Source organism: Coregonus lavaretus (genome assembly GCF_964263955.1).
Source record: "Coregonus lavaretus genome assembly, chromosome: 13".
In the NCBI taxonomy this organism is placed as follows: Eukaryota; Metazoa; Chordata; class Actinopteri; order Salmoniformes; family Salmonidae; genus Coregonus; species Coregonus lavaretus.
This window is the reverse complement of record NC_140000.1, coordinates 52378451-52405553: the sequence shown is the minus strand read 5'-3', so window position 1 is coordinate 52405553 and position 27103 is coordinate 52378451. Positions and strand designations below refer to the sequence as shown.

Here is a 27103-nt window from a genome sequence, read left to right as displayed (position 1 = left end):
CCTCAGTGGGGAAAAGCAGTTGGTTATAGATGAGCCTCAGTGGGGAAAAGCAGTTGGTTATAGATGAGCATCAGTGGGGAAAAGCAGTTGGTTATAGATGAGCCTCAGTGGGGAAAAGCAGTTGGTTATAGATGAGCATCAGTGGGGAAAAGCAGTTGGTTATAGATGAGCATCAGTGGGGAAAAGCAGTTGGTTATAGATGAGCATCAGTGGGGAAAAGCAGTTGGTTATAGATGAGCCTCAGTAGGGAAAAGCAGTTGGTTATAGATGAGCCTCAGTGGGGAAAAGCAGTTGGTTATAGATGAGCCTCAGTGGGGAAAAGCAGTTGGTTATAGATGAGCCTCAGTGGGGAAAAGCAGTTGGTTATAGATGAGCCTCAGCGGGGAAAAGCAGTTGGTTATAGATGAGCCTCAGCGGGGAAAAGCAGTTGGTTATAGATGAGCCTCAGTGGGGAAAAGCAGTTGGTTATAGATGAGCCTCAGTGGGGAAAAGCAGTTGGTTATAGATGAGCCTCAGTGGGGAAAAGCAGTTGGTTATAGATGAGCCTCAGTGGGGAAAAGCAGTTGGTTATAGATGAGCCTCAGTGGGGAAAAGCAGTTGGTTATAGATGAGCCTCAGTGGGGAAAAGCAGTTGGTTATAGATGAGCCTCAGTGGGGAAAAGCAGTTGGTTATAGATGAGCCTCAGTGGGGAAAAGCAGTTGGTTATAGATGAGCCTCAGTGGGGAAAAGCAGTTGGTTATAGATGAGCCTCAGTGGGGAAAAGCAGTTGGTTATAGATGAGCCTCAGTGGGGAAAAGCAGTTGGTTATAGATGAGCCTCAGTGGGGAAAAGCAGTTGGTTATAGATGAGCCTCAGTGGGGAAAAGCAGTTGGTTATAGATGAGCCTCAGTGGGGAAAAGCAGTTGGTTATAGATGAGATTGAAATAGAATTGGAATGCCAGAGGCTAGATTGTCTGTGTATTGTACACCTCAGGGCACATAATTAAATAGACCATATTATATTGTATCTCTGTCCCAGTGTCTTAAAGATGAGCTCTGTGATATGCAGTTCTGTGATATGCAGACCAGTGGAAGTAGGAAAATCATTCCCTAAAATATTGTTGACCTTTTAAATTGTTGACTTCTATAGGTCCTTTTGGATTAGATAGTGCTGCTCCTGTTCAATACTGAATTGGGAGGAAATGGAGAAAAACAATGTGGCAACTTGGTTTATTTTGGCCAAAAGCTATAGGATCATCCGTTACAATTTAGGCTTGTGGTTACAGAAGAGTTGGTGGAAGCCCTAGGCTGCGTCCCAAATCACACCCTATTCCCTACATAGTGCACTACTTTTGACCAGAGCCCCATGGGATGCAGCCCTAGTTTGAGAGACTGTAGTTGTCCTGTTCAACAGGGCTCCAGTTGAGAAGCCCCAGAGCAGTGTTGGAGGAGTGTTTGGGACAGTGAGTAAAAGTCGACACGCAACCCTTCCCTGAGGCGAAGGCAGGAAAGGGAAGTGAGAACAGCTGGTGGAAGGCTGCAGCAGTCCCACTCCCTCCTACCGCGGCGCCCCACCTGCATTCACTTATCACTGCAGACCAGGGCTCTCAGAAGGAGTAGAGGAGGGAGGACGACAACACCCAACCCTTCAATGATATGGCCTTTTCACCTTAGCCAAGTTTGTTAAATTGACATTGTTTAGGCTAATTGCTTTGCTACTCTTAAAGCAAAAGCCTAATAGCCTGTCTCAGTAAGTGGTCTTCATCTTTCACATTTTTTGCGATTCATTCAAGACAGCCCATCTCTAAATGTTGATGAAAATAAAATGACTAACTTGGTGGATCCTCAGGAGTTTGGCTATGCTATCACCCTTGAAGGCACAAGGCCTATATACTCCAGAGGCCGCTAGCTATATGCTAGCTCAATGAACCCAGCTCTGTCAGTGCAGGCTAATGCTAGGCTAACTCTCCAGCTAACCTCTGCAGTCGTGTCCGTGATTCAATAAGGAGTTAATGAGCAATAAGGGGGATGAAGAGGGGCTGCGGTAGAGCGAGAGGAGCAGGTCAGTGGGGTTTCCTGGCGGCGTACTCTGGGGAGTGTTTGCTCGGCGGCGAGCAGATTTAATCACGCTCTGAGGCTCAGAGCGGTCCTACTTTTCCTCCTGTTGCCATGGCCTCGGCCGAGGACTGTTGCCGTGCTACACTGGCAGCCTGTTTTGTTTTCCCAGACTCCGTGTAGTGCGGTCACTCACAGTAATCCTGCTTGGCATTGGCACATAGCAACACTCCATCTCTCTGAGACAAAGTGAGAAAGGACAGCATTGTTTCTGATTTATTTTTGTGGAGTTCAGCAACGTGTCCTAATATCAGCAGTGCTTTTTGAATTTGCCTCTTTCTCTAGTTCTCGGTCTTCCTCCTCACCCTTAAAGACTACTTTATTTCCAGCCTTTCATCTGCAAGGCCTTTGATTGCACATGGGGCCCAGAGAGAGAGGGAGATAGGGTCTGTGTACGTGCCTGTGTTCAGAAGCACAATTCACCAGTGAACGTTGGCGAACAACTGAGAAGGACGTCTGAGTTCACCCTTTTCAAATTCTAATTTGCTCTAGCCTGCCTGGAGTGCAAGATGGGAAGGGTTTGCAGTTTTGGGTCTATTCTCTTGGTCCTTTACGCCAGGCAAGCTCAATCAAGCACAAATAATGCAGGTAATCAGGGGGTAATTAATGAGCTGACCATGGCATTGGTATTGTAAATATTTGTCCTGCAGCACAAGGCCGGTGTACAGAGACTGTGTCCCAAATGGCACCCTATTCCCTACATAGTGCACTACTTTTCACCAGAGCCCTACTGGACCCCCAGCGATAAGGAGTATGCTGCCAGCCAGCCATTGGCCTCTGCGCTCTCAGCACCTTTATGGTTCATCATCATCTTCTCACTCACACACAGTGACATCACTGTAGCCATCGGCCCTGCAATCTGCTGTGATGAGGTCATTTGGATTTGTTATGATCACCAGATCTGCCGTGAGGCTAGGTCAGCATTCACCAGGCTGAGCTCTCTGTCTCTCTCCCTCCGTGTCTCTGTCCTCTCTCCTTCTCTTTGCTACATCTGTGTAGTGCTCCCTCATCTCTCTACTTTCTCTTTTCTGAATTAGTATTTCAGCATATCTTATTTCAGCGCTCACTAGGTTTTTCTTTCAGCATTCTTGTTTCTCCTGTCTTTGTGTTCTCTTGCTCTCTCTTTTTTAAATATCTTGGCTCAGCAAGGATTTGGAAGTGGGCCTGATACGCTCCTGAGATAATGAGACATGGAATGGGACGGCCATCTTTCTTTTGTCTGTTTATGTTGAATGGAGTTTGATCAGGAGATGTTTTTGTCTGGTCTGCATTCTTCTTGAAGACAGCTGGATTCACCTCACCGTGTCCAGCCAATGTCATGTCAGGTCTCTGAATAACTTCCCCAAAACTTTGCTTTCTAAAATGGGAAAACTTTTGAGTGGTTACACCACGTTACAACACACAGCCATTTTATATGATAATTATCGTGTTTGTTTTCTGTCTTTTTGCTCCGGGGATATTTTTACTCCGGGCGGGTCAGAGAGGGACAGTAGTATTTTTTTATTTTATTTTTAGTATTGACCGGAATGACCTGAGTGGCTAGGCCCTTAGGGAAGACGTGTTGGTGAGTCTCCAAACACCATACATTATAGCAGCCGTGGAAAAACACAGAAAAGGCCCATCGTATTTACTGAATAGTTTATAACATTTCTATAGCATTTTTCATTACAAGTATAGGCCTAATCTCAAAGTGCGTACTGAGGCACTGCCTTGAAAAAATGTCTGTTGTCTCAGAGGGAAGCCGATTGATTGGGCCCCTGAGGTGTTACATTATGTGTGTGCGTAACGGGATATTGACCTGATGGACCTCCACAGATTATGACTAAATCTATACATATCCCAGGTGGGGGTATGGTGGGGGTGCTTAGTGATGAGATGGGAGAAGACAGGAGGGAGGAGAGGGAGAGTTAGCGACTGCTTCTCCTGTGTCGTCATAATGACATCAAACTGGAGGTAGTAGAAGTTCCTTTGCTAATTGTTATGTAATTACGGTAGGGTTTGAGAGGGTAGGTAAATCTGTGTATCTCCTCTCCCTCTGTTTTAGTAGCGGTCAGGCTGGATAGACAACTGTGTTCAGGGTGTGATGCTGCACCTTCTCACGTCGTCCTTCACTCAGTGTAACAGTTGGAGTTTAAACAGGCTAGTAGCCCAAGACCTGAGCTGCCCTCACCTCACTTCACGTCTGTGTGGAGTTGACAATGACATCTTTTCTGGGCAGGAAGAATGAGTGAATACACGGCTACATGGCTTCCCGGGCTGTCTCAATAAAAAACAGTGGGTCTGACCGTAAAACTGTCACTAAATCATGACGGACGGTGAGACCCCTTGACATTAATCCATCGGCGGACGGGTTCGCTTCACAGGCCACGAGGGAGATAGAGTTTTTTTTTGCTGTGTGAATGTATTTTTTGTTTGTGTGCATGCAGGTTTCTTGTGTGTTTTGTGTTCATGTCTTGCTGTCGTGTGTGTCTGTGTTTAATTACGCGTGTGTGTGTGACAAGACAATGTGAAAGAAAAATCAGTAGGTCCTCTGCCAAAAGTGCTCCTACGTGTCATTGAGCACAGGCAGGTCTAGTGTTGGCAGGCCTGGAACCTGTTTAGTGGCTGTGCTCAACATGGCTCTGCTCTGTTGGAGATGTAGGCCTGGAACCTGTTTAGTGGCTGTGCTCAACATGGCTCTGCTCTGTTGGAGATGTAGGCCTGGAACCTGTTTAGTGGCTGTGCTCAACATGGCTCTGCTCTGTTGGAGATGTAGGCCTGGAACCTGTTTAGTGGCTGTGCTCAACATGGCTCTGCTCTGTTGGAGATGTAGGCCTGGAACCTGTTTAGTGGCTGTGCTCAACATGGCTCTGCTCTGTTGGAGATGTAGGCCTGGAACCTGTTTAGTGGCTGTGCTCAACATGGCTCTGCTCTGTTGGAGATGTAGGCCTGGAACCTGTTTAGTGGCTGTGCTCAACATGGCTCTGCTCTGTTGGAGATGTAGGCCTGGAACCTGTTTAGTGGCTGTGCTCAACATGGCTCTGCTCTGTTGGAGATGTAGGCCTGGAACCTGTTTAGTGGCTGTGCTCAACATGGCTCTGCTCTGTTGGAGATGTAGGCCTGGAACCTGTTTAGTGGCTGTGCTCAACATGGCTCTGCTCTGTTGGAGATGTAGGCCTGGAACCTGTTTAGTGGCTGTGCTCAACATGGCTCTGCTCTGTTGGAGATGTAGGCCTGGAACCTGTTTAGTGGCTGTGCTCAACATGGCTCTGCTCTGTTGGAGATGTAGGCCTGGAACCTGTTTAGTGGCTGTGCTCAACATGGCCAGTGTCAGTCTGTGGGGAGACTTCTAACTCAACCCCATGAATAACCCTAACCCCCCTTCTCTTCCCTACCCTCCAACACATCCCTTCCCGATCCTCAAGGGGAACATTTGTCCCCTAGTAAACACACTAGTAATTCCCTGCTGCTACATGAAGGCTGGATAAACACAGAGATAAAGCCAAAGAGTAGGCCTAACCATTTTGATTGAACAACCATTTTGATCCCTTGTCTTGAATTGACTCATAGACAGGTACATGGAGGGTTTGTTGTTGTCAATAGTGGGTACATAAGTCTGTACATTGTGTCCTCATTAAGGGATAAGTACTACCCAACACACTACGATACTTCCTTTTCTGAGGGCAATAGACTGAACGCACACTTCCTGGGTGAAGCAAGCTGTGGACTCACTCAATCTGCCCTTGCATGTTCTGCAGAGCTTAAAATAATCTTCAGTTTGATTGAACCCTTTGTGGGTCGGTCACTACTCCACTAATGGGATACCCAGTCAGGCTCCAGAGCCAGCTGCTGCTGTGTCAGAACATGATGGCTCTCTCTCTCTCTCTCTCTCTGTCTCTCTCTCTGTCTCTCTCTCTGTCTCTCTCTCTGTCTCTCTCTCTGTCTCTCTCTCTCTCTCTCTGTCTCTCTCTCTGTCTCTCTCTCTGTCTCTCTCTCTGTCTCTGTCTCTCTCTCTCTGTCTCTCTCTCTCTCTGTCTCTCTATGTGTCTCTCTCTCTCTCTCTCTCTCTCTCTCTCTCTCTCTCTCTCTCTCTCTCTCTCTCTCTCTCTCTCTCTGTTTCTCCCTCTTCCTTTCTCTTTTGCTGTTTTTCTCTTCTCTCTAGCCCCCACTCTCTCTTTCTCTAGTGTTCTCCTCATCTCTATCCCTCCCCTCAGCCAGCAGTGGGTAATCTCTCTGAGTCATGAATCTAGTTCTAATGTACTACAGTGGGATGTAGACTAAAATCTCTGGATGATGTAGGATGTGAGATGGAATAACATGACCCCATGTTGTATTGAGTGGTAACAGGAGATGGGGGATAACATGACCCCATGCTGTACTGAGTGGTAACAGGAGATGGGGGATAACATGACCCCATGTTGTATTGAGTGGTAACAGGAGATGGGGGATAACATGACCCCATGCTGTATTGAGTGGTAACAGGAGATGGGGGATAACATGACCCCATGTTGTATTGAGTGGTAACAGGAGATGGGGGATAACATGACCCCATGTTGTATTGAGTGGTAACAGGAGATGGGGGATAACATGACCCCATGCTGTACTGAGTGGTAACAGGAGATGGGGGATATCCCTGGTCTTAACCAGTTGTGCTCAGGGAGGAGGGGGCACCCTATCCCCATCCCCTATCTTCTACATAGTGCACTACTTGGTCAAAAGTAGTGTACTATGTAGGGAATAGGGTGCCATTTGGGACGCATCCTCAGTGATTACTGTAATTAACTTGGTGTATTTGGAGTCGTGGGCATTAAATGGCCGGAAGGAGAGAGATCCACCCGAAGACTGGCAGATTATTCATCTTCTCATGGGAATAGAATTTAAATGGGAATGTCACACTCCAGATGAGGGAGTCAAACACATGAGAAACACAAGCCTAGTCCCAGATGTATGTGCCTCTCTGATTCAGCCGCCAACTCTGACTATTGTTCTACATGTTATGTATGGCATGACAACAATGGCACCAGGACTGTTGGCTAAAGATACAGGTTATGGACCAGGGTAGAGATTGACAAGTCTCATATTCCCCTTACATAACAGGTAAACGGCATAACACCACACAACGCAACACCAGTAGTTGAAAGTATTTGATTCTCACTCTCCATTGAAACGTGTTGTAGATCTGCAGAGATTGACTTACGTGCTGTTAACTACTCCAAGCCCCCAGGTGAGAACAGTAGCAGTGTGGTAAAAGGCCAGGTTGAGAACAGTAGGCGTGTGGTAAAAGGCCAGGTTGAGAACAGTAGGCGTGTGGTAAAAGGCCAGGTTGAGAACAGTAGACGTGTGGTAAAAGGCCAGGTTGAGAACAGTAGACGTGTGGTAAAAGGCCAGGTTGAGAACAGTAGGCGTGTGGTAAAAGGCCAGGTTGAGAACAGTAGACGTGTGGTAAAAGGCCAGGTTGAGAACAGTAGGCGTGTGGTAAAAGGCCAGGTTGAGAACAGTAGACGTGTGGTAAAAGGCCAGGTTGAGAACAGTAGACGTGTGGTAAAAGGCCAGGTTGAGAACAGTAGGCGTGTGGTAAAAGGCCAGGTTGAGAACAGTAGACGTGTGGTAAAAGGCCAGGTTGAGAACAGTAGACGTGTGGTAAAAGGCCAGGTTGAGAACAGTAGGCGTGTGGTAAAAGGCCAGGTTGAGAACAGTAGACGTGTGGTAAAAGGCCAGGTTGAGAACAGTAGCAGTGTGGTAAAAGGCCAGGTTGAGAACAGTAGGCGTGTGGTAAAAGGCCAGGTTGAGAACAGTAGACGTGTGGTAAAAGGCCAGGTTGAGAACAGTAGGCGTGTGGTAAAAGGCCAGGTTGAGAACAGTAGACGTGTGGTAAAAGGCCAGGTTGAGAACAGTAGACGTGTGGTAAAAGGCCAGGTTGAGAACAGTAGACGTGTGGTAAAAGGCCAGGTTGAGAACAGTAGACGTGTGGTAAAAGGCCAGGTTGAGAACAGTAGACGTGTGGTAAAAGGCCAGGTTGAGAACAGTAGGCGTGTGGTAAAAGGCCAGGTTGAGAACAGTAGACGTGTGGTAAAAGGCCAGGTTGAGAACAGTAGCAGTGTGGTAAAAGGCCAGGTTGAGAACAGTAGGCGTGTGGTAAAAGGCCAGGTTGAGAACAGTAGACGTGTGGTAAAAGGCCAGGTTGAGAACAGTAGGCGTGTGGTAAAAGGCCAGGTTGAGAACAGTAGCAGTGTGGTAAAAGGCCAGGTTGAGAACAGTAGGCGTGTGGTAAAAGGCCAGGTTGAGAACAGTAGACGTGTGGTAAAAGGCCAGGTTGAGAACAGTAGCAGTGTGGTGAAAGGCCAGGTTGAGAACAGTAGCAGTGTGGTAAAAGGCCAGGTTGAGAACAGTAGCAGTGTGGTAAAAGGCCAGGTTGAGAACAGTAGCAGTGTGGTAAAAGGCCAGGTTGAGAACAGTAGCAGTGTGGTGAAACCAGCTGTCTCTGGGTCTTACTGTCATCTCCTGTCTGTACTGTATCATGTTGCCTAGTGAGGGTGTGTGTGTTCGAAAAAGGGATTTGGAAAACGGAGTGCCCCTGGAATCTGAACTGCTGGCCCTGATGGTTGGTCCCCCTTTCCTGGAGAATGGTGATTAGAGATGGTGAGATCATCTGTCAGAGTTTGAGGGGAGGAGGAGAGTAGGGTGGAGGGGTTAATGTGTGTAGGTCAGGGCTGCGTTTTGGCACAGCTGTGGCACCTCTGCAGGATGGGTACCACATCTGGATCAGCAGAGTAGGGTGTGCGCGCGCGCGGATATCAAGGAAATGTAATAATACAACTAATTGTTGACATTGATTTCATAGACATACTGACAGATCAGAGGGTAGTCGAGGAAAGCCTCAGTGGATTTTGTTCCCATTGATTGGTTTTCATTACCTGTCACAAGCTATTCTCTTCTCATTGCGCGAGAGAGACGGAGGGAGAGGGAGAAGGTCGGGTAGACCGGTTGGCTGACAACGTCATGAAAACGATGCACACGCTTCAATGGGGCAGGAGGGCAGGAGCTGTTGTGATTCTGGATGGTCAGATGGCAACAATGACAAGAAACTGCCATGTGGGGAATCGTAGGTGGCTCGTTTCAGCTAGTTTCATCTTGTTCTTGATACCATGTGTTGTTCTGAGGTGTTTTGACTGATGTCACGTCTATGCTAATATGGCAAAAATCCACTAGCTAGCTAAGCAACAACTGTAACGATGTATTTGAGACAAGTGCACATTGTGCAAATATATTTATGTTTTCAATAAACATTGGAGACTAAATATTGTTTACATGTTGTCAACAATCTAAGCCAACCTGTCTGTTTTGCCCCATAGTTGCGCAAGCGTCGGTTTTGTTGCTAAACAACCAACCCGTCTATAGTGTTCTCTCCTCAACTCCCTTGTGAGGAAGCTTGTGATGACATTCCACAGAGAAAGCGTTTCCCCCATCAACAGGTGCATTATCATATTAATGAGGTCAAACATTTCTGTGACCAAAACAAAGAGGAATAAAAAAATGAGAGATGCATTATTTATTTAGGCACAGCCACCTCCGCTAGAGTTTCAGGTCGTTGTGTAATTCAAATCCAGTGTGTCCAATGGCCATTAGCCTTAACCTCCTTGAACACAGCATCGAAAGCAAGCACGAAGTCACAATCCTCAGTGGACTCAATGAATTTGTAGTTAAGTTTTATGGACAACAAGGAAGTAAGTGTTTTTTCTTATTCAAATCATTTCTATAGATGTGAGCTGCTCATGTTATGGAAATGTTTCTGTCCTATTTACCTATTAACTGCCTTATGTTTTTATGTCCCGCCCCTAAATAAATAACTTCATACATTCTCCATTGTTAAAGTGATCGCCTAGTTCATTACAAAATTATCCCAGACTAAACCACTTTTGAGGTCTGAAAGCGTCTGACAAACGTTTACTTTGAAGTGGAAAACCACTAACTATCACTTCCAGACAACAGGTTTCAAGTATGTTTTCATACTGTATGTCATGTTATGAATCACTATCATGTCTGATGTTTACTCATAACGGAGTACCACAACAGAGATTGAGTTAAGATGGTCCCATTGGACTGAAGCCAGGCCCTCCGGTCAGCTACCACAACAGAGATTCAGTTACGATGGTCCCATTGGACTGAATCCAGGACCTCCGGTCAGCTACCACAACAGAGATTCAGTTACGATGGTCCCGTTGGACTGAAGCCAGGCCCTCCGGTCAGCTACCACAACAGAGATTCAGTTATGGGCCCGTTGGACTGAAGCCAGGCCCTCAAGTCAACTACCACAGGAATGTCAGCCTCCTGTTCTGTTTTGAACGCTGAGTGAAGTTTACGGGGGCAGGAGAGGAAAATGGATTGGAACGTGGCCTATAGAGGAGGTGTAGGTGGAGATACTTCTCACCGTGTTTTTCACAACATCTGTCTCACCAAACGCTCCCCTGATTACACAGCAATAAAGAGAGAGAGAGTGTGTGTGTGTGTGTGTGTGTGTGTGGTTACGATGCAGACAGAACAGTATTCTGAGAAAGGACTCTTTGGAGTACATACACTAGTGTCTGTTTTCTGAGTGTGTGCATGCATGCATGCATGGGGCGGCAGGTAGCTTAGTGGGTAAGAGCGTAGTGCCAGTAACCGAAAGGTCGCTGGTTCTAATCCCCGAGCCGACTAGGTGAAAAATCTGTCGATGTGTCCTTAAGCAAGGCACTTAACCCTAATTGCTCCTGTAAGTCGCTCTGGATAAGAGCGTCTGCTAAATGACTAAAAAAAAAATAAAAAAATAAAAAAATGTGCTGTCCCGTTCCAGTTCGGCACCACGCTCTTATTCTGCGCCAGGTATTCTGGTAGTTCATGACACACACAACCCCTCTCCATTGGAACCCAGTCATGGGATGTCTTTGTTATAGAGATTGATCTGGAAGTAAAGAACTCTTCGCTGCCTATGGCTAAAATACTCTACTGCTCATTTTACCATTATGCTGCCTGTTCCTCTCACTGTTGATGTCAGTGGTATAGAGAAGACTGTTCCTCTGCTGTTGATGTCAGTGGTATAGAGAAGACTGTTCCTCTGACCAGTGTGAAGACTGTTCCTCTGCTGTTGATGTCAGTGGTATAGAGAAGACTGTTCCTCTGACCAGTGAGAAGACTGTTCCTCTGACTGTTGATGTCAGTGGTATGGAGAAGACTGTTCCTCTGACCAGTGTGAAGACTGTTCCTCTGACCAGTGTGAAGACTGTTCCTCTGCTGTTGATGTCAGTGGTATAGAGAAGACTGTTCCTCTGACCAGTGAGAAGACTGTTCCTCTGACTGTTGATGTCAGTGGTATGGAGAAGACTGTTCCTCTGACCAGTGTGAAGACTGTTCCTCTGACCAGTGTGAAGACTGTTCCTCTGCTGTTGATGTCAGTGGTATAGAGAAGACTGTTCCTCTGACCAGTGAGAAGACTGTTCCTCTGACTGTTGATGTCAGTGGTATAGAGAATACTGTTCCTCTGCTGTTGATGTCAGTGGTATAGAGAAGACTGTTCCTCTGACCAGTGAGAAGACTGTTCCTCTGACTGTTGATGTCAGTGGTATGGAGAAGACTGTTCCTCTGACCAGTGTGAAGACTGTTCCTCTGACTGTTGATGTCAGTGATATAGAGAAGACTGTTCCTCTGACTGTTGATGTCAGTGGTATGGAGAAGACTGTTCCTCTGCTGTTGATGTCAGTATATAGAGAAGACTGTTCCTCTGACTGTTGATGTCAGTGGTATGGAGAATACTGTTCCTCTGCTGTTGATGTCAGTGGTATAGAGAATACTGTTCCTCTGCTGTTGATGTCAGTGGTATAGAGAATACTGTTCCTCTGCTGTTGATGTCAGTGTATAGAGAAGACTGTTCCTCTGACTGTTGATGTCAGTGGTATGGAGAAGACTGTTCCTCTGACTGTTGATGTCAGTGGTATAGAGAAGACTGTTCCTCTGACCAGTGTGAAGGGCTACAGCCCTGCAGTGTCATGTCCATAGGGTTTCTATGGTTAAGTCTCTCTGCTGTAATCCTTGTACTGATATTAAGTATCTCCCTCAATGATGTCATTAGTGTATATTATAATAATAAAAATAATAATATGCCATTTAGCAGACGCTTTTATCCAAAGCGACTTAGTCATGCGCGCATACATTTTTGTGTATGGGTGGTCCCGGGGATCGAACCCACTACCTTGGCGTTACAAGCGCCGTGCTCTACCAGCTGAGCTACAGAGGACCACAATATAAGCCTACCAGACCTGGGTTTAAATACTATTTCAGATATCGCAATTACTTTCACATACATTTGAAATATTCAGATATCTTATATTTGAAAAGACAAGTAGTTGAATATTTTAATGTATTTGGAAATACACTTGGAAAGTAGTTGATATACTCAAATACACTCCCATGTATTTGGAAATGCTGTCAACTTTCTTTCTTTTTTTTATATATATATTTTTTTACAAATAACCAGTCAAATGCTCAAATAAAAGTACTTGTTTGGGGCTGTGTATTTGAAAATACTCAAATACACAGATTTATTTTTAAAATGCCAGATACTCAAATGCACATGTATTTGAACCCAGGTCTGAAGCCTACATGTCTATGTACATAAATGGAGAAGAAGGCACTGCACACCGCAATCTATGTTCCTAATGTGGTTTATTGGTGAAAATGTTGGTCACCAATCAACCACATGACAGCATAGGTCTAGATTAGGAAGTGCAGTCTCTAATTCTACCATTTACCGAACTGTTTTGATATTCCAGCAGCTGCTCAAAGATATTGGATGTGCATATGTTATCTTTTCCTGTAGCATGTCTCTTATCCGCCTCCTCTCTCTCTCTCCTCCCATCCAGCAGCGTACGAGGGGGGCGTCTGGAAGGTGCGAGTAGATCTCCCGGACAAATACCCTTTCAAATCCCCGTCAATAGGTAGGGGGTTGGCATGGGGCCGCTGGGGTTCAATTCAATAGGTAGGGGGTTGGCATGGGGCCGCTGGGGTTCAATTCAATAGGTAGGGGGTTGGCATGGGGCCGCTGGGGTTCAATTCAATAGGTAGGGGGTTGGCATGGGGCCGCTGGGGTTCAATTCAATAGGTAGGGGGTTGGCATGGGGCCGGTGGGGTTCAATTCAATAGGTAGGGGGTTGGCATAGGGCCGGTGGGGTTCAATTCAATAGGTAGGGGGTTGGCATAGGGCCGGTGGGGTTCAATTCAATAGGTAGGGGGTTGGCATGGGGCCGGTGGGGTTCAATTCAATAGGTAGGGGGTTGGCATGGGGCCGGTGGGGTTCAATTCTCAGTTCACACACAAAATATAGATATGTATTATTATTGTCACAAACACCGGATAGGTTCTGTTTTACAGGGCCTGCCATTGCAGTACGGCTCCCTCTTACTAGAAGTAACAGGTAACATCTATAGTTGATTTGCGTATTGCTCATCTTCTTTAGCTGTTGTTTTTTCTCTTTCGTTTGCAGGATTCATGAATAAAATCTTCCATCCCAACATCGATGAAGCGTAAGTTGATCACGACTTCTGATTGAAAGGAACACTGAAATAGGACAGGGTGTCCTCTTTCATGAGTCTCATTACCTTAACCTTGTCCTGTGTTGCTGGAGCTTTTCTAACCACAAATCCATCTTAAGCCACCAGCCCTAACCTTAACCCTGGCCCTAACCTTTTGACCCTAACCCGTAGTGAAGAACTAATAGCTAATGAGCTTGCGCAAGCATCTAGTGACCATCTAGTGATGACCTTGTTAAGCACTTGCATGCCCATCTCTAAGGTCCTGTAGCATAATCTGATTCAATTTTCATTGAATGTCCATTCAAAGACATCAAAGGTTTGTTTGGCTTGTCTCCCAGATCAAATGGTGAGAGTGGGCATTGGAGGATTCAAAACACAGAACAACAGTCTATCCTCTACGTTAACTGACCATAATAATCTGTCCTGAATACAAAACATGAAAACACTCATGATGAAAACATTGCCTCATGCATTTCAGGGGTGAATTTTTAAATGAATGTATTCTCCTCTGTCACCAACCTCACTTTGGGCCGCTCCTCACTGTTGTGTAGAGAGGAAGTGTCTAAGAGAGCCTCCTTAACCCCCTCTCTTCTCCTCTCATCTCCAGGTCAGGAACAGTGTGTTTAGATGTCATCAACCAGACGTGGACAGCCCTTTATGGTGAGTGGGGTGGCTCAGAGCTTGGGTATGTGTGTGTTTGTCTGTTTATGCATATGTGTGACACAGGCACATGGGCCACGGCCCCCCTGTCCAGTGTAAAAAATAATTTTTAAAAAATGGCCGCTGGCGTCACTTGAGGAAAAAGTAGTGGGTGTGGCTTCATGTAGGAGCGGAGCGCGGTCAGCTACCCACAGTAAGAGGATTACAGGGGAAAAGGCCTGAGCCAGCAAAGTCAGAAAACAGGTGGGCCTAGCTGCATCTCCTCACACTAATAATGAACAACTCTTCAGCTGAGAGAACAGAACCGCACTGGTTCTCTCTCTGTCTCTCTCTCTGTCTCTGTGTGCCTCTGTTTCTCACTCTGTCCTCATCTCTTACCCCCCTCCATATTGCAATTAATTCCTCAGTAATAATGACCAGTCTCTCTACAAACTCGTTCCACGGAGGGCTGAGTGTCTGCAGGGTTTCTCTCCGCCTTTGTACTTGATTGATGAATTATGATCTCTGATTTAGTAAGGAACTCCCCTCACCTGGTTGTCTAGGTCTTAACTGAAAGGAGAAACCAAAAACCAGCAGCCACTAGGCCCTGCATGGAATGAGGTTGACCCCCCCTGCTCTACAAGGTTAAGACAGCAGCACACTGGTGTAGATGACCTTGTGATTATCCACAACAGATGTTTCATTAGCTCTCACTATTTACTTTCACTGGGGTTTTCACATGAACCCACACGGGACGCCAAACATGGCTATAACTTACCACTGCACTTATAGAAACTGATGTTTCTAGAGACTAATCAATATGGAACGGAATGGATTTCTTATCAGAAGATTACAGAGTTATTACTGAAGTTCTGAAGCCTCCCAGGTTCATTCTGCGCATGGTTCGTTCTGTGTGTTTTGGACCGCGGCTTTGTTTTTGTTCGAGATAAGTCACTCAAGTTAATTAGGCAATATGTTTGGTTTGGCTACTGTGGGCTTTGCCAGTGTTTTTGAATGGACTTTGAGAGCTCTAACAAATTAGATTTCCAGAACTGTAGTGGAGGGGTTGAGACAAAAACAACCCAATCAATGAAGCATTGTCTACTTTAGGTCTTGATTATGGGTAGGGACCAAATACACTTGATTTGATGTCTAAAACACTGGGTTACAGTCAGTCTAAAGTTTTACCCAATAATGTGTATTTTCAGATCATATTTGTACTTACATGGTGTCGTACTGGATGTCCGGACGACCCTCCGTATATCATTAACAGATACTTTAGGCAACTCCAGCAAACACCTTGTAAACTTCATCTCTGCCATCACATCTCTGCCTACTGTCACTGTCTGTTTTTTTTCCGGTAACCGGAAATGTCCAAGCATCCTTACGCCAATGCGGAAGTGATGCGTGCATAGAGCCTATTGGCACTCCCCAGTAGGAGCAGTACTCCATAGGAATTAATGGAATTCTACAGTATTTCAATTAAATGTTTCAAGGACTATATTACATGTATTTAAGTATTTTGTTGTTGTAGTGGGGACAATAACATTAATAATCTACAAAAATTATACTTTAAGGAAAATGTTTTGTATTTATTCATTATTTGTAAATGTTTAGCTTACATAATATAATTGAAAGTATACATTAAAGTGTCTATAATAAATGTGGTAAAAACGAATGTAGACATTATTCAACTGATTTCTATAGCTTCCAATGGAGGGGGAGTGCCAAGATGGAGGCACTGTGACTTCAACACAGCGCCCCCTAGCAGTCATCTAGTATATATATATATATATCATTGCATCCAGTAGACATCTGCAGCATTGCACATTTTCCATTGAGCGTTAATTTTCTTGCAGAGACAAAGCAAGGCCTGCAACCGTATGTCTAGTGGAAGGGCCTTCCTCTGGCAGGATGTTTTTTTTTTTTTTTTTTTTACATAGAGGCCCTTTACTCATCACTTATCCTAAAATGATTGGATAGGTGTAAGCAAGGGTTCGATTACATAACTATCACCTATCCGGTCATGTCAAATCTGCAGTTATGTCGGAAAGGATGTTTTTTTAAAGAATGCTTTAATTGTAAAAGTCAATATTTTAGCAAAGTCTTAGTTCATTGTGGCCTGTTTTATCGATATCTCTGTGTCTCGCTCTCTCTCTCGTCCACTCCCACAGATCTCACCAATATCTTTGAGTCGTTCCTGCCTCAGCTGCTGGCATACCCCAACCCCATCGACCCGCTGAACGGAGACGCGGCCGCCATGTACCTCCACCGGCCAGAGGAGTACAAACAGAAAATCAAAGGTACGCCTCGCTCCATACGCCTTGCTTTACTCAGTGTTGTCTGTGCCAAGGGAATTCAGTAGTGCAGTAGATACCCCTGCCTTAAGCCAAAGTCCACCCTTTGTTCAGATCTGATATACTAAAGTGTGTGTCTTGTCTGTCACTCCTGGCTGTTGCTTTGTTCCCTGTTTTAAAGCGCCCGTGTCTGCTCCCTGGCTCAGAGCTCTTAGCCAATGAGGATGAGTCTTACTGACCCTGCTGCCTTGCTCTCCACAGAGTATAGCCAATGAGGTTGAGTGTTAATGACCCTGCTGCCTTGCTCTCCACAGAGTACATCCAGAAATATGCAACCGAGGAGGCTCTCAAGGAGCAGGAGGAGGGCCAGGGCGACTCCTCATCGGAAAGCTCCATGTCGGATTTCTCTGAAGACGAAGCCCAGGATATGGAGTTGTAGTGATGGGAGACGACTCCCCTTTAAAACCACAGACTGTATGATTTCCTAACCATGAGAAAGCAGACATCATATTCATATAAGTTGATTTTTTATTATTATTACTAAAACAAGGATTTTTATGGATATCAATCCTCTGTGTATATCACACACACCTCCACCCGCTTTGTGTTTTCTCCATGTCCCAGTCGCTTTCTCCTCCTTCAATCCCTGTAAAGGTGTGTTGGACGTAGAGGTAGCAGTCCCCACATTCCACCGGTAGCTGCGTTTTAGCTCCAACGCATGCAGTCACCTTTGACCGTTGACCTTCGTCCTTACCCTCACTGCACCAACGACCGGACAAAATGGAGACTAGCTCTATGGGCTGGGCTGAATAGGCAGCGGGAGGGGGGCACCGGGGGATTTCCCTTCCCTTCTCTTAATCTCATGAATGTGTTGAAGAAGAGGAACTAGAGAGAGTTAGGTCATAGTCACGGTCATGGCAATTATGGTCCAGGTCTTCAGCCGAATTCGTACCTGTCTGGATTTTATTTTTGTTTGAATGGTAAAGTTGGATTGGAATTGGATACATTGGATACATCACCCTGCTGTCGTTGGCTGTCGACTTGTCCTGCTAGACAGGTGATTGGGTATTTTAAAGTAATATGAAAGAGGGGAATTGCAGCTTCAATATCTATTTTGTATATCACCAATGTTTTTCTCGTGTTCATTTCTGTCATTTGTGCTTTTCCTTTGGCTGGGGTTAGGAGCTGCCTGTGTTGTTTTGTATGTGTGTGCAGCACCTTGCTTGTACAGTGATACTTCACCTTTCTCATTAGAGCCTTATGAACCCAGCCAGCGCGTCAATCAAAGCGCTTACATCTCTCTGAGCCTGTCCAAGCTGGTATGGCTGTCAGACTACCTGTACCCCTTTAGAAAAGTACATCACTTCCTGGAACGCCATAGGTATTAACTATCCACTGAAGTTTGTTAGGGGTGAATAATGCCCAGAATGAGGGATTGAACGCTGATGTGTTGGAAAGTGAGATAGAAGTGGCCGACCTTACCTCACCGGCCACAGCACAGAGACCCAACATACTCACCTCAGCTCTGTTTCTTTGTCAAAATAAAAGGAGCATAGGAAAAATCACAAGAAGCATTTTTGTAAAAAAAAAAAAAAAAAAGCACAATGTTATATGGAATATCTGCAGGTCTTTTTTTTGCTAACATCGTTGAACTTACCAACTTTGCCTATTGCTCGTGCTAAACTATGATATGTGTTTTTTTGACTTGGTGTAGGGATAGTTCGTTTGCTGGACGGTATCTTCAACTAAAGACATATATGGGTATATTACAGAGTTAGCTTGTTTCAGGCAATTGTCTGATAAGTAAAACAACAACAATAGATGATTTAAGTTTGGAGGTAAAGTGTCAATTGTGGGGTTTACATCAGATATTCCATGGATCTATACCTGCTGGTCCCCTTCAGAGATGTACAGATCAACGTGAGAGTGATTCCAGACAATGGCAATGAATTGACTGATGGAGAAACTAGACTGAATGTATGATAGTCTGGGCAAAACAAAAGCATAGGGCCCAATGAAAGTATCAGACTGCGCAATGTGATGAAGGCCACATTGGGATAGGGCTTGGATGGGAGCCCACATTTTGTTTCTTTTTAATGTCAGTGTTCCCTAAAAGCTTGACTGTTCAAGGCTCCTGGATAATCACCTCTCTTCTCTGGTCAAAGACAGATTGGATTCCAACCCATTGCCTGGTATAAGACAGGGACGTGTGTTTTGGGGTTCCCATGTTTTCTCACAGGCCAAATGGAGCCTGCAAAAACTGAAAGATGTCACAAGGATACGCAGCAGAGTACCTTGTAGTTGGCTTCTGCCATTTCCTGAGCTGCCTGTATTTATTCACTCTATATGGAAACCTTCTCTTTTATTTCTCCTTTTTAATCAAATCATTTACGGGCACCACTGTTAAAACAAAGGTGTATGTACTTATGCTTCAGCCAAATTGTGTAATGCTGAAGAGAATTAGAACTTGAATTTTCTTTTTTTCTATTTTAAGTATTCAGTTTGGATTTTATGATTTCGTTTTTTTTATTTTCTTCACATTTCTGCAGTATTGTACTAAAGTGAAAAAGTAAGAAAAACACATCCCATCAGAATAAGTGGAGAAATGCAATGGAGCCCATTTTTTGTTTTTGGACACTTGCATAGGGGAGTAAATGTGATATTTTGGTATTTTTTAAGAGTGCTCTTGTGTTGTCCTCATTATAACTATGGGTTTGGTTTTCAAGCAGAAGTGTCGATGTTCCCACAAAACGGGGCAATACAAAGATGACATGTACTCAGCTGTGGTCTGTTGCTATGGTAAACATTTTGGTTTCTTTCTCACCCCTTCCGTTTTATTCTCCCCAATCTAACTCCGTGATGAGAGGACTATTTATAAACTTTGTTTTTCTGTTTGTTTTTAACTCTCAAGTCGAGGACTCAATGACTCTTACAATCCAAAAATATCCAATAAACATGAGTGTGCTTCCGTTGCAACTTTGATTCTAAATTATTTTTGAAAAGATTGTGAAAAAGTTTTACTGCTTGATTCAATTTTTAACCCCTCCCTCTCTGAAATACATAAGACCATAGGCATACCAATGTGAGATCTAGTTTCCCCCAACACACTTTAAACACTGACCCAATGTGAGATCTAGTTTCCCCCAACACACTTTAAACACTGACCCAATGTGAGATCTAGTTTCCCCCAACACACTTTAAACACTGACCCAATGTGAGATCTAGTTTTCCCCAACACACTTTAAACACTGACCAAAGTCAACCTATGTTCAAAGTATTATCGAGGTGGGAGGGGGCCAAAGCAATTACTGTAGTAAAGGTTTGAGTGTTACTAAGAGATAGTGGTACATAGCCATAGCACCCCTCCACCCACACACACACCCAACCACACTTTGTGCATAGTGAAGTCAGTACTGAAGGCCTTAGCTAGTGGCTTCTATCCAGACTATTACATCAGAGGGGAAGCTAGAGGCCTGGCTTCCATCGGCGCCCCCTAGTGCTGTTTTGTGGCATCACCCCTGACCCCTGTGTTGGCTGTAGTGTACTTGTCTTGCATGCATCTGGTGTGGAGTGGAGGGGCTCGATTCATCATGTGCACCTCACGTTCTGTCTTTGTGCTTCTCCAGAGTGGAATGAACCACACCCAGACACAGTCCTACTGCTTTCACTACAGGGGATGTTGGGCACATGGCATGGGAAATGGCTGTTTTAGGTTTTTTATAGGAACTCTGTATTTGTACCTAGTGTGTTCTACTTGAAAAAGTTGAAAGGGTGTTTTTTAATCTGTCATTGGTCTTATGTGGATTCACTCCTCTTCCCTCCTCCCTCTCTCAACCACTCCCTCTTCTACATTTTCTCCTCTCCTCCTTTTACTTTGCGTTGTGGGCATGCTTGTCACAAGACAAACACTCTATCAGAGGAGGCTGCTGGGAGGAGCTATAGGAGGACAGGCTCATTGGAATGAATAGAATGGTGTTCCATTAATTCCATTCCAGCCATTCCAATGAGCCCATCCTTCTATAGCTCCTCCCACCAAACTCCACTGCTCTCTATCTACAGGATTATAACCTCTTAAATAGTTGTGTATAAATAAACTGTAATAAGTTCTTTTTTAATAAAACATTAACTGTGTATATACTTTGTCAGTGTGTTTCAGTTTGGGGGATTTTCTCATCTAGCCCAGTATTTCCAATACTCCTTCCCAGAGTATATGTTTTTGTGTATAGTAGTAGTTTTTCCCCTCACAGTGCACTGAACTGTGTATACGTATGCACAGCAGTTGGTTTACAGCTTAAAATTCGATTAGATAATTATTAGACCCTTCATGAAGGGTTATTGAGTTGATCTGCCTTGATTCTAAGTAGAGTTTTTAGATAACTGTAATGAACCAGAGTTAGAAGAGCCCTGCCTTACACATTTAATGATTGTCATACTGTTTATTACCGCTAGATGGCAGCCTCTCAATACAGTCCACTCTCCCACATGTACTTGTGTCAAACTCTCCTAACAATGTGGTCCACTGTTCCAACTTCCACATAAACAGCCGGTGTGCAGCGAAACCTGAGATTCAGGTTAGTATACCAGGTCTAGGTGACTGCAACCAAAAATGAGCAGAGAACTTGATCGATCTCTATGACTTGAGCCACACATTAAAGTTATTGAATATGTATCAGCTTGGAGTGTGGATAACTACATTTTACATTTGAGTCATTTTAGCAGACGCTCTTATCCAGAGCGACTTACAGTTAGTGAGTGCGTACATTTTTCATACTGGCCCCCCGTGGGAAACGAACCCACAACAGCTATTGGTGGACCCTCGAAGATATGAAGGAACTGGATCGGTGTAAGCAACATGGCAGAAACTCATGAGGGCTAGAGCGTTTCAGCCTTTATTGCTAACAGAAACCAGATCCTTTCAGAACGAAGCGACCATTGAATAGTGTCTCTGATAGGGCTAACTAAGAGTTCATGCTGGGCATGGGAGTTGAGTTAATTAACCTACCTTACTCCTCTTATACCAGTACTGAGCCAAGCTGTACTGAGGTGAACTGGTTACACAGCCACCATTGTGAAATTATATATCTGAGCCACCACTCTATGGTTCGGGTAGGCACGGTCGGTATGTGTGAAGGGATAGGTAGTTTGTAGCTGCCGTAATGCCACTTGAGCCCCAAAGCATCTGCAGTTCCACATTAGCCCAGAGGACGGCGCTGCTTCCCTCTCCTTTGCTTGCCTTATCACTGCTGTACCTAAACTCTGTGCTATAAAGCATTTTTAATCTCTTCCACCCCGAAATATAGCTTCACATAGAAATCTGTTGTCTATCTCTGTCCGCTTTCATGTGAACACAGGAATCATGAGGAGCAGAAATAAAACGTGTCATATGTTGTTTCCTTCTGACTAATAAAATAAAAATTAAAATATTGTCATTGATTTTTTTAGATTTTTTTTATTATTATTATTTTATATATTGATCATCTGTATGGGGAGGAAGGAGCCCTTACAACTCACAGGGACCTGACATGAACACAGAGGATCTAGGGAGTGGTAGAGCTCCCTCTTTCTCTCTGTGCATCATTCCCTCACTCTCTCTCTCTCTCTCTCTACCTCACTGTTTCACTCCCTCACTCGCTCTCTCTCACTACCTCGCTGTTTCTCTCTCTCTCGCTACCTCACTGTTTCACTCGCGCTCTCTCACTACCTCACTCTTTCCTTCCCTCACTCTCTCTCTCTACCTCACTGTTTCACTCCCTCACCCTCTCTCGCTACCTCACTGTTTCACTCCTTCACTCTCTCTCTCTATCACTCCCTCACTCTCTCACTACCTCACTGTTTCACTCCTTCACTCTCTCTCTCTCGCTACCTCACTGTTTCACCCCATCCTCTCTCTCTCTCGCTACCTCGCTGTTGTTTTTTTTTTTGTTTTTTTTGGGGTGGGATGGATCAGCTTAATATTGCAGATAGATTGTATCTTCTATCAATGTAATTGTCTGCATCACTTCCAATCACCCATGTTTTTTTATATATATACTCCCTTTTATTACTTTTCAACCCCACCATCCTTTCCCTACTTGGAGTAAATTAGTGAACAACAATGCCCAGGCCTCTACTTCCGGTCTATACTTACTATCTACACCTTATGGACACAGTTAATTTTACAATAATTCTATTATATATTTTATTTTATTTTTTGCTCCTGAACTTCTTCTACTCTCAACCTCTCCGATCATTTTCATGATGTCCATCCGGTTTGCTTCTATATGCCATATCTTTCTAACTGTGCTCTTTCCCAAAAGCTCCCAACATACAACCTATATACTTATTATGGACACAGTATGCTTACATTATTAGCTATCTTTGTTATTATTTGTTGTTATTTGTTATTAGTCCCATCCTTCAACTCTATTCAATACCTCCCATCTATCTCTTAACACCATCCATATAGGATTTCTATTTGCCATATATATTTCAACCGTACTGTGATGTTTTACAAAAGTTCTGAACCTTTCTATTCTCATTGCTTCTACAGATTGTGAATTAAAAATAAACATTTTTGCTAAAAGTATTATTATATTATTGATCGATTGACTATGACTTTTCAGATCACCCAGTAATGCTATCTGCAAGGTTAGCTCCAGGTAAATATTGCAATCCTTTAGCCATTCCTGGACCTGTGTCCAAAAACAAGCTACAAATGGACAGAACCAAAACAAATGATCTAATGATTCTGTCTCTTCGCAGCAAAATCTGCAGAGCTGGGAAGATTGTATCCCCCATATAAATAACATTGTATTGGTAGCAATAATTTTATATAATAATTTAAATTGAAAGATTCTAATTTTTGAATCCGGTGTCGTTTTGCATCTCAGTTCATAAACACTACGCCATGGGATCGGTACGTCAAAAATCTCTTCCCAACTATTTTGCAATCTATATGGGACGGCTGTCAATCCTTTGGTCCTTAAATTAAACTGATATACTTTTTATTTATCTATCTCGCTGTTTCACTCCCTCTCTCTCTCTCTCTCTCTCTCTCTCTCTCTCTCTCTCTCTCTCTCTCTCTCTCTCTCTCTCTCTCTCTCTCTCTCTCTCTCTCTCTCTCTCTCTCTCTCTCTCTGTCTCTCTGTCTCTCTGTCTCTCTCTCTCTCTCTCTCTCTCTCTCTCTCTCTCTCTCTCTCTCTCTACCTCCCTGTTTCAATTCAATCCCTCACTCTCTCTCTCTACCTCACTGTTTCATTTCCTCCCTCTCTATCTATCTATCTATCTCGCTGTTTCTCTCTCTCTCTCTCTCTCTACCTCGCTGTTTCATCCCTCACTCTCTATCTGCCTCGCTGTTTCTCTCTCCCTCTACCTCACTGTTTCTCTCTCCCTCTACCTCACTGTTTCTCTCTCTCTCTACCTCGCTGTTTCACTCCCTCTCTCTCTCCCTGTTGTTCTCTATTGTTCTCTATTGTTCTGTCTGTCTCTGCCTCCCTCTCTAAACCTCTCATTCCCTCACCCACCTCCATCGTTCTCCCTCTGTGAACATGGCCCCAGCCTGTCCTAGCCCAGAAGCCCCAGTCTGTCCTAGCCCACAAGCCCCAGCCTGTCCTAGCCCACAAGCCCCAGTCTGTCCTAGCTCACAAGCCCCAGTCTGTCCTAGCTCACAAGCCCCAGTCTGTCCTAGCCCACAAGCCCCAGCCTGTCCTAGCTCACAAGCCCCAGTCTGTCCTAGCCCACAAGCCCCAGCCTGTCCTAGCCCAGAAGCCCCAGTCTGTCCTAGCCCACAAGCCCCAGCCTGTCCTAGCCCAGAAGCCCCAGCCTGTTCAGGGCTCTCCCCTCAAGGGACATGGACACTGGGAGGAATATCAGTGATGGACATGTGTTACTGTCAATAGGCCCCAACACAGACATGTGTTACTGTCAATAGGTCCCAACATAGACATGGGTTCTATAGGACCACCACTGTTATACTGTCTACAGTAGTTGTTGGTTTATTTAATTGTTGCAATCAGGGGAGCCATGTACCTAATATTCTTGGGGAGACACTTTTTAAATGGACAAATGAACATGATATGCATCTGGTCGTCACCCAAAGTCACAAGCACTTTGGTCTTCGGAGGTGGAAATTGAAACACATAGTACCGGGCCACAGCAGGACCCTACACAGAGAGGAAGAACACCAGCCTCCACACGACTCCCTCCACCCTCCTGCCTTTTCCATGTAGCCGTGGAGGATGGGCGGAGGAGGAAGAGGCTGTCTTTCCACAGGCCTGACCTCCAAGAGTCCAGAAACCTGAGCTCCTCAATGAAATATTTAGAGCTTCTGCTTTATCCGCAGTGCGTTGGTCAAGAGAGCTGCGCCGCCCTGGCCTGGCTGCATGACGTAGTGCACAACCTCATACTGACATTCGGTTGGTCAGGTGACCCGTGGGCCGTGCCTCTGGCGCTTTTATAAACCATCACAATTCCCCTGCTGCTCCACAGCAGACTGCTCTTGGTTTGACTACTGTAGGCTAGTCGAATGATGCCCTCATGACCTGTGGACCCATTAGCTGTACACTGAGAGTAAAGATACACACTGACAAGTACTGCAGGACTGCAGCCTTCCTTTGTGTATACATGTTTTAACCCAAGAGCTACACACAGTCATCAGTTTGTATCTTTTGAGCTACTGACAGTCATCAGTGACTGCTGCCATCTCAAACAGGTCTCTCTTGAGAAATATATTTTTTCTCAGTGAGACTAAACTGTATATATAAATGTTAAATAAATGAAAAACACAGTAACCATGGTATAATGTTGTTACAGAATTTCATTACATAACACGCTGTGTCAATCTAAAAGCATCCAAACTGAATGAAACCTACAGAAATGTGAGATTGGGAGAAATCTAACTCCATAAACAATTCTTGCACACATCTCCTGCACTGCTTGGGGGTGGGCTCTCTGTGGGCTTAATGCAGGATGCTGGTACAGGGGTGGGGCTCTCTGTGGGCTTAATGCAGGATGCTGGTACAGGGGTGGGGCTCTCTGTGGGCTTAATGCAGGATGCTGGTACAGGGGTGTGGATTCACAATCCTACTGTCCCAGAATGCCGAAGTGGGATTGAGGTATGGTCACCACCCAGATGCTCTCTCCCCCTCTGTTTATGACGGAGCAGGATTAAGTTTCCCATATATGCTGATTTTGGGTCAGTTTAGCATGTCCCCCACTGATGGTTAAAGGCCCAGTGCAGTCAAACAGGTGATTTGACAGTGTTTGATATATTTCCACACTATGAGGTTGAAATAATACTGTGAAATTGTGAACATGATGTGAATGCCCTTTTAGTGTAAGAGCTGTTTGAAAAGAACACCCGAAATTTCAGCCTGTTTTGGTGGGATGGAGTTTTGGCCTGCCTGGTGACATCACCAGGCGGTAAATTAGTTAAGAGACCAATAAGAAAGAGAGTTGCAAACCTCTGCCAATAACAGCTAATTTTCAGTTTTACCCTCCCTACTCAGACCACTCCCAGGCAGTCCTAGCAAAATTCTTGCTTGAGAAATTGCTCTTTACTAAGAAGCAATTTTTTTCCCTTTTTGACAATTTTAATTGAAAACAACAGTTCAGTTCAGGCTACTCCATCTATGTCCATATCCATTGAATATAATTTTAATGGAATTCACCCAATCAGCATTCCACAGCAGACCTGGGTTCAAATACATGCTTGTTTAAGAATAACCTACTCCCCAGGCTATTGCGCAAAAGCGCAGAGGTTGGAAACTAGTTAACTCTAGGCTTAGGCCTACTAGTGATGAAGTACAACTACAAGATGGCTTTTCCCTCTCTCATCTGAGCCTGGCAGTCAGGGGATTGGGTACCGAACCCAGGTGGATGAAATGACATCCCCATGGGTGAATGTAACACCATGCAAGATGGCAGGGTTTCTCTGGCTGGGTGGCAGGCAGGCAGGCAGCAGACTCTCTCAGGTTTCCAGCTCAGTTTCAGGGGCACAGTGAAGGCCTATTGCACATTGATCCCAGGTCTTTATTAATGGATGACCTACTGATGAAAAAGGCCTCCCAGGACACATATGCAGGTACAGTACCTTGCAAAAGTATTCATCCCCCTTGGCGTTTTTCCTATTTTGTTGCATTACAACCTGTAATTTAAATGGATTTTTATTTGGATTTCATGTAATGGGCATACACAAAAGAGTCCAAATTGGTTAAGTGAAATGAAAAAAATTACTTGTTTCAGAAAATTCTGAAAAATAAATAACGGAAAAATGGTGTGTGCATATGTATTCACCCCCTTTGCTATGAAGCCCCTAAATAAGATCTGGTGCAACCAATTACCTTCAGAAGTCACATAATTAGTTAAATAAAGTCCACCTGTGTGCAATCTAAGTGTCACATGATCTGTCACATGAGCTCAGTATATATACACCTGTTCTGAAAGGTCCCAGAGTCTGCAACACCACTAAGCAAGGGGCACCACCAAGCAAGCAGCACCATGAAGACCAAGGAGCTCTCCAAACAGGTCAGGGACAAAGTTGTGGAGAAGTGCAG

At 44.7% G+C, this 27103-nt stretch overlaps 1 protein-coding gene across 3 annotated transcripts in view; it reads left to right on the top strand.

Annotated features, from left to right (window-relative positions):
* Positions 1 to 20704, top strand: part of LOC311140455 (ubiquitin-conjugating enzyme E2 H) — a 28635-nt gene extending 7931 nt beyond the window's left edge. Inside the window, exons 2-7 of one of the 3 annotated variants that reach the window (XM_084175519.1) lie at positions 9722 to 9798; positions 12967 to 13041; positions 13587 to 13626; positions 14243 to 14295; positions 16449 to 16577; positions 16886 to 20704. In XM_084175519.1, coding sequence (XP_084031645.1) covers positions 9722 to 9798; positions 12967 to 13041; positions 13587 to 13626; positions 14243 to 14295; positions 16449 to 16577; positions 16886 to 17010 — 499 coding nt within the window. In that variant the 3' untranslated portion in view covers positions 17011 to 20704. Of the gene's footprint in view, positions 1 to 9721; positions 9799 to 12966; positions 13042 to 13406; positions 13518 to 13586; positions 13627 to 14242; positions 14296 to 16448; positions 16578 to 16885 lie in introns of those variants that run through there. The other 2 variants (XM_084175520.1, XM_084175521.1) reach the window with 2 other exon arrangements.
* The last annotated feature ends 6399 nt before the right edge of the window (positions 20705 to 27103 follow it).